Source organism: Condylura cristata, unplaced genomic scaffold (genome assembly GCF_000260355.1).
Source record: "Condylura cristata isolate star-nosed mole 26May11 unplaced genomic scaffold, ConCri1.0 scaffold00023, whole genome shotgun sequence".
Taxonomy (NCBI): Eukaryota; Metazoa; Chordata; class Mammalia; order Eulipotyphla; family Talpidae; genus Condylura; species Condylura cristata.
The window spans coordinates 20096855-20114382 of NW_004567124.1; the positions used below are offsets into that span (position 1 = coordinate 20096855).

Below are 17528 nucleotides of genomic sequence, written 5' to 3' on the forward strand. Positions count from 1 at the left end.
TACAGAACAGGCAGATCGATGAAGTACACTGCTGAGGGGAGCAGCGGGCCGGTCAGGAGAGGTCTGCCACGCCATGTGGATCTCCTCCCGGGCAGGCGGGGATTGAACTCATGCGGAAATGGCTTTAGCTTCTCAGTGCTGTGCTTTACCCCGCTGCGCCACCAGGGAGGGCCCCAAAGAAGCCATTTTTATTAGCACAACACAGGTTCAATCCCAGTGACTTCTCTATTCTGTGTGGTTCTTTTGTCCTTCAATCTAATGCATTTTGAACTTCTCCTACAAGGCAGTCCCTTTGGCTTTTTATAAATGGTGGCTCCTATTCATCCTGTGTCTCTGGAAAGAGAAAATAATGACCTTTGTAGATTTCAGAGCCCTTGGACCATAGAGCAGGGTGAGAGATGTGGTTTTGTCTACATATCGGAGTCACACAGATGGTTAGGGAAGACCCCTCCTTGAATCCTGAACAGAAATATTCCTTTGACTTTTCTAAAATTACCACCATGAAGACCTCATTAAGTATTAGCTGAGTACTACAGGGTAAGTGACATGGCTCTCAGATCTGTAGAGTTAACAAAAATCAGGATCAGCTGCTGGTTTTGAAAATAGGGAAGGAGGTGTGAAGTCTCCTTGTTACTTTCCTCCTTGTTACTTCTGTAGCAAGCCTTGAAGCTAGTTTTTGATGGCTTCAGGAACTGTCATATCCTTCTTTTTACCCTTTCATGTTGTGACTATCTAAAATGTGCAGTGGTCTTTCTCAGGCTGTCTGAGAAGTAGAATTTCTCCAAATTTCTCTCATCTGAGAATGGTATGCACTCATTTGTTAGGAACTTATATCAGAAAGCAAGACTTCCAGATCTCCCTGGTGGCACAGGAGTTAAAGACAATGATAGCCACTATAGCACAAGTTCAATCCCCCGCCAGGAGGTAACTCACATGGTGCAGTATGCCTCTTCTGTCTTGCCTGATGCTTCCCTCAACAGTATATCTCAGTAGATCCATCTGTTTTGCTCCCTACTCTGTCTCTACTGACTCCTCTCACCCCTGGACCCCTAGCCTGTACCCCAGTTCATGTATGCATAAATCAATCCCAAAAAAAAAAAAAGAGAAAGACTTCCTTTACTAAACCCTCTTTCTTGAGCACTCTTGACTGAAACATCTGTTTCTTTTGTCTGACCTTCAAAGTGCCCTGTGAATTTTCTCCTCCCTAACAACATCAACATTGACATTAAGTATCAGACCATGTCAAGAAGTGACATCTCCACATTCACATACCACTTTCTCTTTGGATTACAGACGTGAATGAGTGTGAAACCCCTGGCATCTGTGGTCCCGGGACATGTTACAACACTGTTGGCAACTATACCTGCATTTGCCCCCCAGACTACATGCAGGTGAATGGGGGCAATAATTGCATGGGTAAGTCTAAGCTTTTCTCTGTAATCCACTTTTGGTTCTTGTCTACAAAGAGAAAAATTGCTCACGAGCCCAGCAATTAGTCCTTGCTGTTTTGTTACATAGCAGACTTTGTCCTGACACCCACCCCCCACTTTTCTGAGAGGCTCCTGAAAACCATACCCTGGGCCCTTTTTTTCACCACCTCCTGTGGGTGATTGGGAGTTTTCTTTAAAATGTAAAGTTGGAAAATCGCAGACAACAGTTTAATAGTACTTCTTTTGTTTGACTTTGGGTGTATCTTTATACAATTATATTTACAGCACTGACCTACAGTATTAAAACATCATGAGTTGGAAATGAGAAAATTTCTGCCAAATAGCAGTGGAGAATTGTTACTAGGAGACTGGGCAGAGAGTCATGTAAAGTTTATTAATGCTACAACTACATAATGACTTAGTTCTGTGGCCTAAAATACAAGGGAATACATTTCTCAAAGTCTATTTTCTTGGAGCAGCATAGGTGGATGGAAAGTTGTGTAAAAAACGGACTTTTCCTGCTTTTATCGAAGTCAAGTAACCATACAATTCAGGAGAAACTCATCCCTTAGGAACCTGTTGTGATTCCCCCACAGAATCACTGATCCCTTTCTTCCGCCTTTCTTCTAGATATGAGAAGAAGTTTGTGCTACAGAAACTACTATGCTGACAACCAAACCTGTGATGGAGAGCTGCTGTTCAACATGACCAAGAAGATGTGCTGTTGTTCCTATAACATTGGCCGGGCCTGGAACAAGCCTTGTGAACAGTGTCCCATCCCAAGCACAGGTGAGAGATGGGTTGATCAGTTACCCCATGAATTGCTGGTGACATGAGTTTTAGCAAAGGGAGGAAAGGTGCATTGTTTATTTTCATAAGAAAAAATGAGCTCACAGATATTTAAATCCACAGTTGATTCTGATCCTGAAAATTGAATCAGGGTTTAAGGCAGCCCAGGGAGATACAAATATTAAGTAAGAATGCCTAGGGCAAATAGCAAACAAGGATAAGAAACTTAGAGCAAGGCATGAGGCTAATACACAAAATCCAAGCTGGGAATTCCTATGCAGTTGCCAAAATGAACACAAACTTTGGCTCCAAACTTTCTAGCAGTTCATATGAAAAGAAAGACATGATCAAGTCTCAGAATCTCAGTGCAAATTCATCACTGAAGGAAAGCACAAGTCTTCTTGGTATTGAGTTGAGGGCAATTTCTTCTTACAGTTTCACGGAGAGAAATCTCTATATTTTTGAGTCTAAAGTACATTATTGAAATAAGTGAGGACTTTCATGTGCTATTTTTCTATCATAGATGACCCAAGATGATATGTATCATATATACATCACAATGGCATTGTTTACTAATGTTGTGATGTAGATGGAATGAACTACCATGCAAGTTATTGATCAGAATATTCATAACTATTTGATCTCCTTTCCCCCTAGGAATGTAGAAAACATTTAATCTATTGTCTGGTGTTAACTGACAACATGCATGAAACAGAAGGGTCTTCATTAGTAAAAATATACCATTTCATCCATGGTTTACTTCAGAAATAATGTAATAGCCATCACTTGCAATATTGAGTTACCTGCACTCAGCAAGATGTCTCTAGAATGGGGATTGTTGCTTTTTACAGTATGACATGCAAATACTGTCATGGTTTAGTTGAGTAGTTTTGGCCAACTATACAGAATGAAAAATTTAAAATATTTACCCTTTAGTCCTTTAAGAAAAAGGTTGCTGATTTTGACTAATGGTCTTCCAACACCAATACCAGTCAGTAAAAAAATCGGGCTAGCGCCCTCCGTGGTGTCACAGTGGGTTAAAGCACAGCACTAAGAAGCTAAAGCCACATCAGCATGAGTTCAATCCCTGCCCCGGAGGTGATCCATGTAGCATGGCAGACCTCTCCTGACCCACCCACTGCTCCTCTCAGCAGTGTACCTCATGGCTTGGCCTGTTCTGCTCCCCACTCTGTCTTTGGTGAATCCTCTCACTGCCCCTGTTCCTCTGACCTGTACCCCAGTTCTATATGCATAAATAAATAAATCTTTAAAAAAAAATCTGGCTATACACACACTAGTTGTGTACATGTAAAAGTATATGAATACATGTCTACATGTATTTGTTTTCAATTATATTGAAAATGCATATATTTTCATGAACGGTTCTATTATAAAATATATGCAAAATAAAATTTTTATAATTAGATTTTACAGCTAGGTAGAAATCCTAGTTATTATTTTTTTAATCTCAGTACATCTTTCCACTTTCCTCTAGAGGATATTTTGGAGACCCTTAGCATAAATTGCCATTTGCTTTCAGAAATGGTTGTCTGTGTTTTAAAAATCTACATACTTTTAATATAATATGCAAGATTTCTGTCTTCATGTTGAATATTGGCCAAATCCAGTCAAGCTTTTTATTAGCTCTGAAATCTGTACACCCTTTAGGAGTCCCTGAAATTTCTCTGGATGACCAGTGTCAGCTGGCATGACATTTATTGGAAGTAGACACTCATAGATTAAGGAAATAAAATACTAGAAGAAGAACTTGTTAAATTTGTATTAAAATTCTTCCAGAAACCTTTTACTAATTTTCACTCAATTTGACTAATAAGGCAATGGCCTTGAGTTTGCCATATAAGTTACAATTCTCATCTGGAATTACAGAACCTGTGTCAGAAGGGACTTTGGATGGCATTTTAGTTCATCCGTTATTATCAAGTTTGATTAATTCAGGCAGGAGAGAGAAAGACAGATTACGGGGGGGTGGAGGTGGGAGGGGAGGAGAGAGAGAGAGAACAAGAGCAAGAAGAACTGTATCAAAAGAAATCCTGGTCCAGAAAGTGAAGTGATGATGTAAATTGGTTATGTGACCTGAATTAGTCATTAATAGAGCCAATGTCAAGAACTTGGCTGGATTTGCCTGGGGCTCCTGCAGTCGACTGAGGAAATGACTTTTGTAAGCATTCCACAAAATGCAGAGTGGAAAGAGGTACTCTTGCCAGCCCCTGGGTTCATCTTCATACAAACCCAAGTCCTACATGCAAGTGCAAACAAATCAATGTCATGTGTTGTGATCCTGTCAAATTGAGGTTACTTTTCCGTCAGTGTTTTTCTTAAAGGCAAGGTTACAATGCTATTGGAATTTTCAGATTTGTTTTTTGTTTTAAGTTCTTCAAAATACAGGTAGATACCTTTCAATACCATTTGCACAGTAATTTTTTCACCCTAATCATTTCTACTTGCTGACCGTCCCCCAATCTCCACCCTGCAGATGAATTTGCTACACTCTGCGGAAGTCAGAGACCAGGCTTCGTCATCGACATTTACACTGGTCTACCCGTTGGTGAGTTATGACTCAATCATCAGAATTTTCTGTTATTGCTTTTGTTTTAAGAAAATGAAGCCCTCAAAATTTTAAAACATAGATCTACCATGTGGTCTAGGAATTCTACTCCTAGGTGTCTACTAAAGAATGCAAAAACACAAATACAAAAGGAACAACAAAAGTTGTTCTTTGTAGCACTATTTCCAAAAGCCAAGTTATGGGGAAAAAAGACAGATGAGTATACCAGGAAGGTATGTTCCATTGTACATATAAAGTATATATTAAAAATATATCATGAACTACTATTCACCTATAAAAAAGAAAAACTCTTTATGACAACGTGGATGCAACTAGAGAGGATAATAGTAGCAAATTAAGTTAAAAGGGCAAAGGCAGGTACTAGATGCTGTCACATGTCTACTGAATATAGAGAAACAATGTGAAAGGTTGGACAAAGCCAAACCAATAGGAAACTGACTGGATAATTGAGGTTACCAGATGATGGAGGGGGGGGGAGCAAAATATAGAAGGAGCACAAAGGACGATAGTAGAGGACTATGGGTGCCTTGGTGGTGGGTGTGTTGTGCTCACTTATATCTAACGGGAGTGATCCTATACCTCTAAATCATATACAGTATTAAAAACCAATGTGACCTCAGTTTACAAAAGAAAAACAAGTATGCGCTATTATTTTCTCAGTTTGCTTCTTTTGCCATTAGAAGGGAAAGTTATTAAACAATGCCGCTTAGCTTTATTGAAACACTGATTCTTAGTTTGAAACAAACAGTGTCAGCACTGTGTAGCTCCATCTAATTACAGCAGCATTTTTGTTGTTCATGTTTAAGAGAACTGGAAAGTCTCTCACAAAAATTACAATCAAGCTTAGTTAAACCAACCCTAGGCATCAACAAAGAGAGAGATTCTGGGAGAAGGGCCAGTTGACATTTGATTTGACTATAATTCCCACTCCTTCCTTCTGATTATCACATCAATCCTCATGTGCAGGTTGTTCATAGAAAGCCTTTTTTGTGGATCAATTTTATCTCCCAGGGAGTCTCCTCAGGTCAGGTCATCTGTTTTGAGAATTTCAGATGTGAAACTATAAAAAATTCTTTCCCACCTGAGGCCCATCTGCTAATTGGAGCAGAGACCACTACAGTGCTAGGGATGGCTGTGCAAGATTCATTGTATAGTGTTCAACCAACAGAGGCCATGCTTGTGTGGTTGAAAATCAACTAACATAAAAGTAGATGGGAAGGTGATGCAGCTTCAGTGTGACTTATATGTATCCTTAGATGCCCCTCATGGGTTTGAACAATTTTGTCTAGTAGCAAGCATCACCACTTGCTCCATTGCACCTTTTTCCTAATAAGTAAACTGAAATCCACATCAGCCTTTCCAATGACCTTGTTTAAGAAAACAAGGGTCTGGTCCAACAATCAGCCCGCCTCCCTCACTGCCAAATCCATATGGCTCCACAGTCTAGTCAACGTCCAAAGAAACTTCATGGTTTGGAAAGAAAAACTGCTAAATGACATTGGCATGAAACACCTGGCCCTGGCTGCTTTGTTTTTCCTCTTCCCAAAACAAATCTTTTCATCTCCCTAGAATCTCTGATCTGACGACAATAAGTGTCGGATTAACTATAATTGTTCTCTACGGATGGACCAAGCAGGTGCCCCAGCAAGGCTACAGCAGGCAAAGAAGAGAAATAGAATTAGCATGGTCCACTGGTGAAGCTGGAAAGGGCTTCGACATCATCCAGTCCAAGCGCCTTGCTTTACAATTGAGGAAGGGACTCAGCTGAGGTCACCTATCTAATTAATAACAGAGCTGGGCCTAGAATCCAGTCCTGACTCACAGCTTGCTTTGCCTCTAGCTCTTGAAAACTGGAAATGTGATAGTTAGCAATATACTTATTATTACCAAATTCCACCATGACAAAATATTTAGATGACTGAGAAACTTTGTTTTATTTAAGTTTTATACTCTCCTTCTAACGGGTCTTAAGATTGTTGGCACATAGAGCCCATTTGTATGGGGTTAAAACTATAGCAAGTTTATTAATCTTGTCTTAAAATATAAACTTCTCCAAGTTGAAGTTCAAATGAAATCCAGACAGGAAAAGAAAATATAATTTTTAATATATTCTCTTGCTATTTTATGCCTAACAATGGCTAGAAATTTGACCCCGCCTGTTACTGTTAAACTTGATAATATATCACTTATTTAAAACAAATGAATGTGAATATAGTATTTTATGTTTTAAATCATACTAGAAGAATGTTACCTGAAATGTTTTTCTGTTTGCTGATGATACACAGATGTGATGTTACTTTGCATAACTTTTAAAAACATGGACGACAAATATGTAAAACATCTAGAAACATAAAGTACTATGTTCAAAATAGTGATGACCTTTGAGATTCCAAGTGTTCTTTTTCTCCATGATGGACATCAATTTGCCTTCAAACAAAACCAAACCCTTTAAAAAGGAGTCTAAAATAAACCTAGGGCCTATCAAATTTCTCCTTTAAAACATGTGGATTTTAGTGTGTGATTCTTCTAAATCTGCTTTTCCACTTATAGGTCTCACTTAAGTCTATGGTCATTTTCTTACAACCAGTAGAAGTACCACACAGGCTCCTGACAATAAAGCATCTGAACAACAGTAATAGGAATTTAGTGATTTGGAAAGACCTGTGGAATAGATCTTCCAGCTACCAAAGTCCTTTGTGGAACTGCTAATGGGTTAATGGAGGCACCCTTCAGGATAGCCATCATTTTGATAATGGTTTTGTGAAGAGTATCTGAATATGAAGTGAGAAAACCTAAAGGAGGCAGGATAGCCTGTTAGCAAAGTCCAGGTGTCAGATCCCCACTCTACCTTGTATTTTGCCGTGAGGCGTTTGGCAGGTTCTGTTCTCTGACTTGGTATCAGATCCACCATCTGCATAGTAAGGACAGTGTTGGTGCCTAGAGACCATCTCATAAGATGGCTGTGATGATTATGTGAGTGAATCCTTGTTAAATGCCTGAGAAACATACCAGGCATATAGCAAGTAAGACACCCTTAATATTATCATTATCAGTACCCTAGAGAATGCTGAATGAGGAATTTAGAGAAGGTCAGACAGAGAGTGAAGAGCCAAGGAGAAGGTGAGAACTGGCCCTGCCTGCTTCACAGCTTGGGTCCTGTCTCTGCTCTTAGACCTGCTTCCATCCTGTTTTAATACTCATCAAAATTTAGCAGACACTGATTTACCCTCAACATCTGTCAGATATTATTTGAAGGACCAATATTAATATTGGCCAATAGTATATATAATATATGTAATAATGGTATAATATATATGATTATATATTATATATAATATTGTCAACACAATAGTGCATCAGCTAGGCCCAGCTCCTGACCTAAGGAAGCCATGATTGACTGAAACTGACTTTCTCAGTGCTGCCCCATATTCATAGCCCAAACCCAGCTTGCATTCCTAGACCTGTCTTACCTCCTTTCCAAAGCCCTTAAAGAAGGAAATGGCATTTGAAAGATCAGCCTTGGTTGTGGCCAGGGGTTCCTTCTGTTCTTCATTAGCTGACCTTTCCCCTTCTCACCAACCCCCACAATGCACTCTGGGTAGAGAGGCATTTATTTACCCTGGCTGGCAGCCTCCTTTAGTCTCATCTGGCCCACGGTGCAGTGAGTTTAAAGATGGTGCCCTATGTGACAAAGTTGATGCTCAGAAACAAAACGAAGAACAAGATACTAGATCCAGCTTTATACCTGACCTGGAACATGGTTTCGTTATTTGGATTTGCTTTTCATCGATGTTCTGCACTTCCAACATCACCACCCCAAAACACACACCACCCCAACTTGCACATACACTTATGCTTCTTTGGTTTGGGGCCTTCCATGGTATATTCAATTAGAAGCAACTGACTTTCCTCCCAGTTTGCCCTGCACAGAAATTATGTGCCTTGACATCATTCACATGCGGCTGCTCTCTTTCTAGATATTGATGAATGCCGGGAGATTCCAGGGGTCTGTGAAAATGGAGTGTGTATCAACATGGTTGGCAGCTTCCGATGTGAATGTCCAGTGGGCTTCTTCTATAATGACAAGTTGTTAGTTTGTGAAGGTAAGTGATGATGTCAGTCTATCAGGCCCAGAAATAAGCCAAGTAATGTCCTACTTTCCCACACACACTTGGCAGATTTCACAACATTGTCATTTCGGAAATCCATCACAGGCTGGCTATAGTAAAGGGCACAGCGTGGAGGAACATCATGAAATTACATGGAAAAAAAAAATTCAATAACTCCCAGTGGTGGTGGGGGAGGGGGGGCGGGCAGGGGAGAAAAGCAGGATGTACATTCCCCAGGCCTCTCTCCCCACACACAATGTATTAGATTTCCCAGTTGATATGAAAAAGCCTTGAGTTCCTGGGTGTGTCAGATATACGGCTTTTGTTTCATGTTGCTGAACGTGAGCGTGAGGGGTGGGCAGTCATCTTGAGTTGAATCTTAAAATCAGTGTTTTTCTTCCAAACGGGGCCTTTGCTACTCCCAAGTGAAAACAAGGTTAATGCAAATATTCCAAATGCATGAGAGAATTCCAAATGGCAAGAACAGCAAATTCGATTTTATATGAAGAATGTTGGCATGCACGCAAATGGTACTTTTTTCATTTTCAAATTACCTCCCCTGCCATGTGTGTGTACTGTGATTCTGCTCATTCCTTGCAGCACTTCATTTTTCCCCTACATCTGGGGAAGATAGTGTTCTTTCACATTTTAGTAAAAGAGACATTACTGGTTATTAAATACGCCATGTGCTCTAGCATAGCTGGAATAATTTTCGATTTAATATTTAAACTTGGGGCCTCTGGTGGAGTTTTGTTCATGTCAAAAAGGGTTACTACCCCTCAGTGCATATATCAGAGCACATATGTCAACATTTTAATGTTTAAAAAAAACTTGCCCTCCTAATCTATAGACAATTTCTAGTCCATGAGTAAAGTTACAGTCCTCAGCACATGCTTGTTAAATTCTCCTCACCAGGCCCTCGGTTACTGGGGCCAAGTCGGCACATACCCCTTATTCTCTCTGCTGTGGGGGTGGGGGACAGTGGGAATGGGGTGAGAACTCCATTTCAGAATCATTTCAGGCCTTGTCCCTAGCCCCTGGGCTTTGCGAAGTCATCAAAGATGAAGATATGGGGAGGCTGATCCTGAGGGAGAGAAGGAAGCAGACAGCACAACACATGGTCTCACAGCACTGTGGCTGGCTGCCTTTTTCAGGGTACAGTTTCCCTTTCATGCATGCCTTGGGGTGCCCGCCACTTTCATGTGGCCTCGCCCTTCTCTTCCATTCAGAGATGGCTTTCATGGTTACTTTGCCGCATGCCTCTCTGGTGCTTTTATTTGCTGAAGCAGCAGCCCTTGGCCAGAACCACAGGTCAGGTCACCCATGACCACCAAGTCAGCCTAGGCCTGGTTACAAATATGAAGCTGAAGACCTACAGCTGCGCCAGTGCGCCGTGCTGGCTGTCAGGCTAGCATTTGGTGGCTATTGAGATTGCAAAATACTCCAGCTTTTGGCCAGTTCACAAGATATCCATCTTTGGGGTGAATGTTTAATCCAAGGTCAGCTGCTTCCCAGCACATGCTCAGAATCAGAAAATGAAGGTTGATTTAATGCTTCAGTATACTGAAACTGGAATGGATTCCAGAAGTGATTTAGGGAGCATCACTGCATCTGCTCTCCCCAAGTATGTGTGTAATCAGATGTTAGGCATCCGAGGCAGCACAAAAATGCTTCTCTGTGACACCCTTTGACGTCTCCACCAGCACAAGCTATGTTCTGGGTTTCTGTGCATTCTTAATTAAGAGAGGGCAGGCATGGTGGGTGAGGAGGTGCTGGGTGCAGGAAGCATGCTTGACCCAGGGCGTGCATGGCCCCCGAGACATACTTATGCTCTGATATCTGTCACACAGGGGGGCCCACCCACCCCATACTAGACAGAAACTCCCACTGATGGACAGCTAGTCCTGAGGGGTTTTTTCCCACTACATAAGCACACAACTAAGAGGCCTATGCTGATGTATGTGCCGCCCCCTTGTGGGAATTCTTTGGCTGAGCCAACTTCCATGCTAAAGCCAGCCCTGGGAGAAAGGGGGTCTCCCCACTGGGCTGCAGTCTAAGCCCTTTACTGGACTTAAACTGAACTAGATTGTTTGATTGCAGCAGGAATAGGGAATTTCCCCTTGATATAGCCTGCTCTGGGCAGTAGCTTTTGCAATACTACATGTTTGAACTATTTTGGGTACCTGTTTAAAAAAAAAAGGAAGCAAGCAGCCAATCCTGAGCATAGTCAAAGCTCGGGAGCACAAATATTCATTTTATTTTTTAATTTCTTAAGGAGAGTTGGGTGGTTTTCAGTCATTTTCTGTTCAGCCTCTCATGTTATATTTCCTTGATTTGACTGTTTGTGACAGTCCTGCTGTCTGCTGCAGCTAGCAGGAAATGCAGATTCTCAGGCCTTTCCCCAGACCTGCTGAGTCAGAATCTGCTTTTCAACAAGATCTCAAATAATTTGTGCGCACAATTAAGTCTTGAGATGCTCTATGCCGCAGGGCTTGCAACCTCTCCGACAAAAGCAACTTAATGGAATCAGGAGACTGGGTTCTCAGCAAATACTAAACTGACTAGGAAATTCATTTATACCCATGGCAAATCCTAACCTGGAGTTTCATGATGTCTTTTATCTATGAGTACTATTACAGTCCATATGTGTTCGCAAATCAAATCCTCACATTTATGAAGTGGAAACAATAGGAAATGAGTTTTCGGTTTTCCATTGTAAATCTATTTTATGTGAATGGCTTCACATCAACTTAAGTCCGGTTTTGTACGCCTTTGAATTCATTCTCTTCTGCTTGCAGATATCGACGAGTGTCAGAATGGACCCGTGTGCCAGCGCAACGCTGAATGCATCAATACCGCGGGAAGCTACCGCTGTGACTGCAAACCTGGCTACCGCTTCACCTCCACCGGGCAATGCAATGGTGAGTGCTTCCCCAGGGGCAGTGGGACAGTGAGTGGGTCCATGGGGGCAGTGTGATGATGGGTGGGTCTCCCAGGGGGCAGTGCTATGGTGGGTGGGTTCCCCCAAGGCTGAGGGTGTCCCCAACCTGGGTATCTCCATCAAGCTCCTGATACCTAGATGTTTTTTGTGATGATTAAGTTCAGGCACACATGAATTAAGATTTAGACAGCTGAGTTCTATTAACTAAACTGGGAAAAAAAAAAGAAAATTATTGAAGGAAGGTCGTTAAAATATCTCCATCCTTGCTTCCTCCCCCCTTTATGGGTGTGTTTTCAAAACATGAAATAAACCATGTACTTGCCCAGATCTCATATTTACCTGTCTGCTGCAAACATCCACTCCCACAAGTACGTGCATATACCTAACAGAGATTTAGGACCAATCCCCTCTCCCCTTTCACATAGTCACCCTTGACACATGAGATTGTCACCATCTGAGGCCCATACCTGGGAGCTAGACAGTAAGCTCCCTGAACTGGGACAGATTCATACACTGGACTGAATCAGCAATATCATTCTTCCTTGTGAACATCTTACAGATGGAAGATCACTCAGTGAGGACAGCAAACACTAACAACCTTTTATTAGCTATAAGTCACCTATAGTAAAATGAGAAACTGTCCCCTAGCACTTAGATATTTTTGTTGTTAATTTTTATCAGGTGTAGGGGCAGAGAGCAAATTTTGTCTTACCTTCTAAGTTATTTTTCAACTGGGTTGAGCAAACCAAAAATGTCAGAGAGATTATTAGGAAAAAAAGGACAAATGTAATTACACATGTAGAGAATCTACATGGCTATGGCCTCCAGAAGGTATAGGAAAAACCAAGGATTTTTCCTGAAGGGACTTAGGTCTTCAAGGAGAGAGAAGAGGGACCCATATGACACCGAAAACCCAGATGCTCTGTAATGAGGTGTTTGCCCTGCCATATAGATAGATTTCTCTGATAGAAAGGTTATTTCTGGTGATAAACCTACAGGTATAGATATATATTATATTAAGATATAGGTTTATATTATACTTATGTTAAGCATCACCTTAATCTTATTTTTCTAGGTAATTAAGTAAGAGATGGCAATTTCTCTTGAAACCTGCTAGGGGAGGGGAGGGGAGGGGCGAGAGAAGAGAGAGATCTCCCTCCATTGTGCTTAGCTTGAAATCATTGCTAAAGTTGTACCTTTTAGAAGACCTGTTGTCCACATCTTGGGGGAGCCTATAATGGGAACATTTGGGGAGACCTAGACATCCCATCCTGTCATATCCCTATGTGGTAGAAAGAAGGCTTAGAGTGTTATTAACTTAAATGAATAGTTATTAAGATTCAATGGTATCTAATAGCCAATGGTATCAAAACACTAGTTGGGAATCCCAGAAACAAAATGATGCCTTAGAACGATTTTCACATAAATTTTTGGGTAACTGTAAATCATTATATATTTAGCAAAGAGATCAGGAAGAATATTTTGTTTCACTTGCAGTTTGTTTTCCAGGGAGTTTCCTGGACATTTTACGCATTTGTGAATGAAACAACACAAGAGAACACGGTCAAATTTTCCTTAGATTTCCTTGCCTAGCAATGATTAAGTGGTAGGAAATGTGCTGCTCTCTGTAGGGTATTTTGCATTGTTTTATGAGACCTTGGTGGGAAGAGGGTGTAATAACAGAACAAAAACTCACTTTCAGAATCAAGGCTTGTTTTGTTGAGTTTAAAGGAACATATGTAAGTGTTTAGCATTTTGTCAACAGAGCTGTTATTATCCACTTATTAAAAAAAAAAAAGGACAGGAAAAGTGAGGACGTCTCTGATATAAGCCACAATACCCTAGTGAAACTTGGCATTTATACCACTTCCCTGCATTTTGCTCTTAATTTATGTTTCTGTGATACTGGGTGAAATAATTCCAATCAAAATAAAGAATTGTTGATAATGTAGAAAGTGTCATTTCACAACATTTCATGCTCAGGCGAAAAGTGGGATGAGCTATTTATACATTAAGAAAAGACATCCAGCCAGGGCCTGCCAGGGATCAAGTCCTGTCATATTTCCTTGTTGAACATTAACATAAATAAGACTTACTCAGTGATAAGTGCTCTGAGTGAATGCTGTTTGCAGCCAAATTCAATTTCCTTCATTCATTGAAAGCCTCTGAAGAAAGGAAATAGACTTGAGTTTTGTAATTATCCAGTCACTAGACTTGAAGACTTTACTCTGTCAATGTCATCATTTATATCTTACTTGAAAAATTCTATTAAAATAGCTGTAGTTGCTATCTACTCCATCACACTTTTCAGAGATTGTAGCATGAATTAAAGTCTAATTTTCTTTCTCTCACAAAATTCTTTGTTCAATTCATAGGTATATTATTTCAAACCACAAGTCACAGTTGACCATAATACCCAATTTTTACTAGGACACCTGAGAGTTATGTGGGTATCTATGCCCAGGATGCTGGTCTGTGTTTAGGAGCTATGCAGTCACAGCAGACGCAACCCCCTTCTGGAATGTCTGAAGTTGGAAACAAAAGACATGTTCTTCCCAGCTGCTACCTTATCATCTTGTTCCTCTTTCCTTTGTGAATTTTCCCTCCTGTCACCAGTTTAAATCTCCTACTCCAAGCTCGGATATAATCTTTTAGGATCTCAAATCTTGAGCTTGTAGAACTCAATATTCTGGTCTCAAGACAAAGTGAATTTCACAATTACATTCTCAAAAATGGTAGCTTTCTATTTCATCAATAGAATCTGAAAGAACTCCATGATTCATGTTTTCAAAATCATTATGAAATAGGCAATGGAGAAGAGAAAATTCCTAATAGGGAATCCCTTTCTAAGAAAAGCCTTCATTTTCTCCATTTCCTCTGGGCCCCAGAGAGAAGAAAGTGTTAGGCCCTAGCATCTTCCCAGTACTACCTGAAGGGGCCCAAGCTGACGCAAAAAGTGCCCCTTTCCAGTTTCTGTCTTCTGAGTAGATGGAGCAGGCAAACAGCAAGGCTGGAATATCCACCTGAGAGCAGTTGCTGCTATGCCTCACAGCAACCACACCTGAGGGGGTGTTGTGCTATTTGGTTGTTTTTTTTGTTTTGCTTTTTGTTTTTTTTTTTTTTGTGACAATAGGAAAATCATGATTATACAGTACTTTTTCAACTGCATTTGCCCCCAATATGGAGTCTTCAAAGTTCTAACAATTTAAATCAAGGACGTAAGTAGGATGTAATTATGTCATTTGTGGATTCATGTAGTAAATTCTTCCCCTGAAATGATCATATTTCAGGGGAGCTGCAAACATTCACTTGATAATAAGTATAATTTAGAGTTAACAACTGGCAAAAATAAGAGGCCTTTCCTTTGAGTGACTCTGAATCAAAATAAACATCATCAGAACTGTCAAGGGCTAAAGGGAACCATGTATATACCTGAAGACATGGGTAAGAGGAAACAAAAGGTTAGGAGCAAGGCAAGACAAGGAAGTGGAATATGAATAATGGGCAATGTTGGTTATGCATCAAGAAGAGCTATCTTAGCAATGGGATTTGACTTAGATATAAATTTCCAGAGGAACTCTTAAAGGATCCACGATTTGAAGCCCCAAATTTTACCAGACAAAATATTTCAATTAATTCCACAATCTATGGTGATACTTAGGCAGATAATCAAATGGATTATTTTTCAGCTTCCAAATATTGTATCTAAGTTTTCCGTGTCTCAGAAGATTTTTAGGTATTTTTCTTGTTTCTCATTGCTTTGTATATTATGAGTATAAGCTGAATAGTAAATAAGAGTAAGTTTTAACCAATTTTGAGACAAAAATGTAATTTCACCCTCTGTTTCACTGGCTTAGGTTAGAGTGTGGATTAATTTTGAGAACAAAACCTAGAAATAAGTTATTCATTCTGATTCTGTCTTGCGAGTTTCCACTGAAGTTGCTTTTTATCTACAGATCGCAATGAATGTCAAGAAATCCCCAATATATGCAGCCATGGACAGTGTATTGACACAATTGGGAGCTTTTATTGCCTCTGCCACACTGGTTTTAAAACAAATGCTGACCAAACCATGTGTTTGGGTGAGTATGTGATTAACATTTCATGTCTTCTTCATATCCTATTCGCAAAATTTGCTTGCATCGTAATATATATAAAAGTTCAAAACAAATCTTCTGGTTTCATGAAACCATAAATCACAAGCAAATTGGTAACATTAGCATCATTTGATATTTAATCCTTGGCAGTCTGAATAATAAATCTCTTCCTTGATATTAATTTGGCCATTAGGTCAGTAAAACTTTTGACTAAGGGGTAAACTGAGAACTAAATTAAGACCAAAATATTTTTATTAAGGGTGATAGTCTATTATTCCTTATATATGTGGGTTTGCCTTATTGGAACAGAGTACAGCTTTTGGGTGTTCAAGGATGATTTTTTTTTAAATGGTATCTATAGTTTCTACAAGAGGATCCAAGGGAAATTTACAAATCCTATAAAGACAAAATAACAATAAAACCTAAGAAAACATTTTCCTAAGGAAAAAGAGCTCAAATTTTTAAATCTTCCTTGGTTCCAGTTCTGAATCAGGATGTTAACTTAGAATAAACTTCAAATATGTAATTAATCATTTTCTCTCTTTTACTCCTTTCTTTTTCTACTTCAAATCAATATCCATGAAACCTTTGGGAGACTTCATGAATAGGAATTGGTTTCACAGCTGGAAAAAGAACAATCTATTGAATAATGTGTAAAGTGCTTCCCTTTAATTGGACTCATCCACTAGAGAACATTCCCATAAAGTTTGTCTTCTTCAGAGCAGATAATAAGTTTTACATTAAAAAAAGGGTAGTAGTCTCTCCTCTTCACTGATTGCTACCCCCTGCATAACCAACAAGACTTTCCTTCTCCTCCTGTCTGAATAATCTGGACCTTCCTATCAAAGAACTAATGAAGACTTCACTAGGTTGGCTAAAAACAAATCAAGGCACAAGGTCTTGATTGCTGGTAGCTTGACTCCTGAATATATTCTTCAACTACAGATGCAAATATTGGAGTCCCTTTGGAATGAGGCATAGCTTCCTGATTTAGATTACAGATGATTTATCTTCATGTCAAAATTAGAAAGCAAATCAATCTTTATCACTAAGCACAACATTTTGCCAAGCTGATGTTTTACCTTCCTCTCCCTCCCTTTGTCCTCACCCTCCTCCTTCTGCCTCAGGCTTACAAACCATCAGTATCAACTTCTTTCATTTCCATTTTTTTACTTCTTTCTTAATACACTGCCCACCTACTCTTTAGAAGACAAATACTGACTGCAAAACCAAAGTGCAAAGACATTGAAGATGCCAAAATAGCTTTACAAAGGAGTCAGAGAGAAGTCATGGATCAATAAAGAACAAATAACAAAGCAAGAATGAGTGTATGAGAAGACTCAGACTAGGCACCTTCCTGTTCAGATAACATAGAAAAGTGACCCAAGTCACGGTTGGGGTGACCATGGATTTTAGGGGTGGACTGGGGAAAAGGAAATATCAGACATGTCAGAGAATTTAGAAAGCTGTTTTATTTTGTTGCTTATTCAGAGATAATATGAAGTAACTGCTTTTATGGCAAATGAGTGCTAGGCTCATTAGTATACTTTTTCTAGGCTGAAGTATACCAAAGGG

The 17528-nt window shown here is 39.9% G+C and overlaps 1 protein-coding gene across 1 annotated transcript in view; it reads left to right on the forward strand.

The window, feature by feature from the left end:
* Positions 1-17528, forward strand: part of FBN1 (fibrillin 1) — a 226687-nt gene that overhangs the window by 174458 nt on the left and 34701 nt on the right. The window contains exons 41-46 of the mRNA XM_004687821.2: positions 1294-1416; positions 2061-2219; positions 4714-4785; positions 8784-8909; positions 11714-11836; positions 15813-15938. Of these exons, the coding sequence (XP_004687878.1) occupies positions 1294-1416; positions 2061-2219; positions 4714-4785; positions 8784-8909; positions 11714-11836; positions 15813-15938 (729 nt within the window). The remainder of the gene's footprint in view (positions 1-1293; positions 1417-2060; positions 2220-4713; positions 4786-8783; positions 8910-11713; positions 11837-15812; positions 15939-17528) is intronic.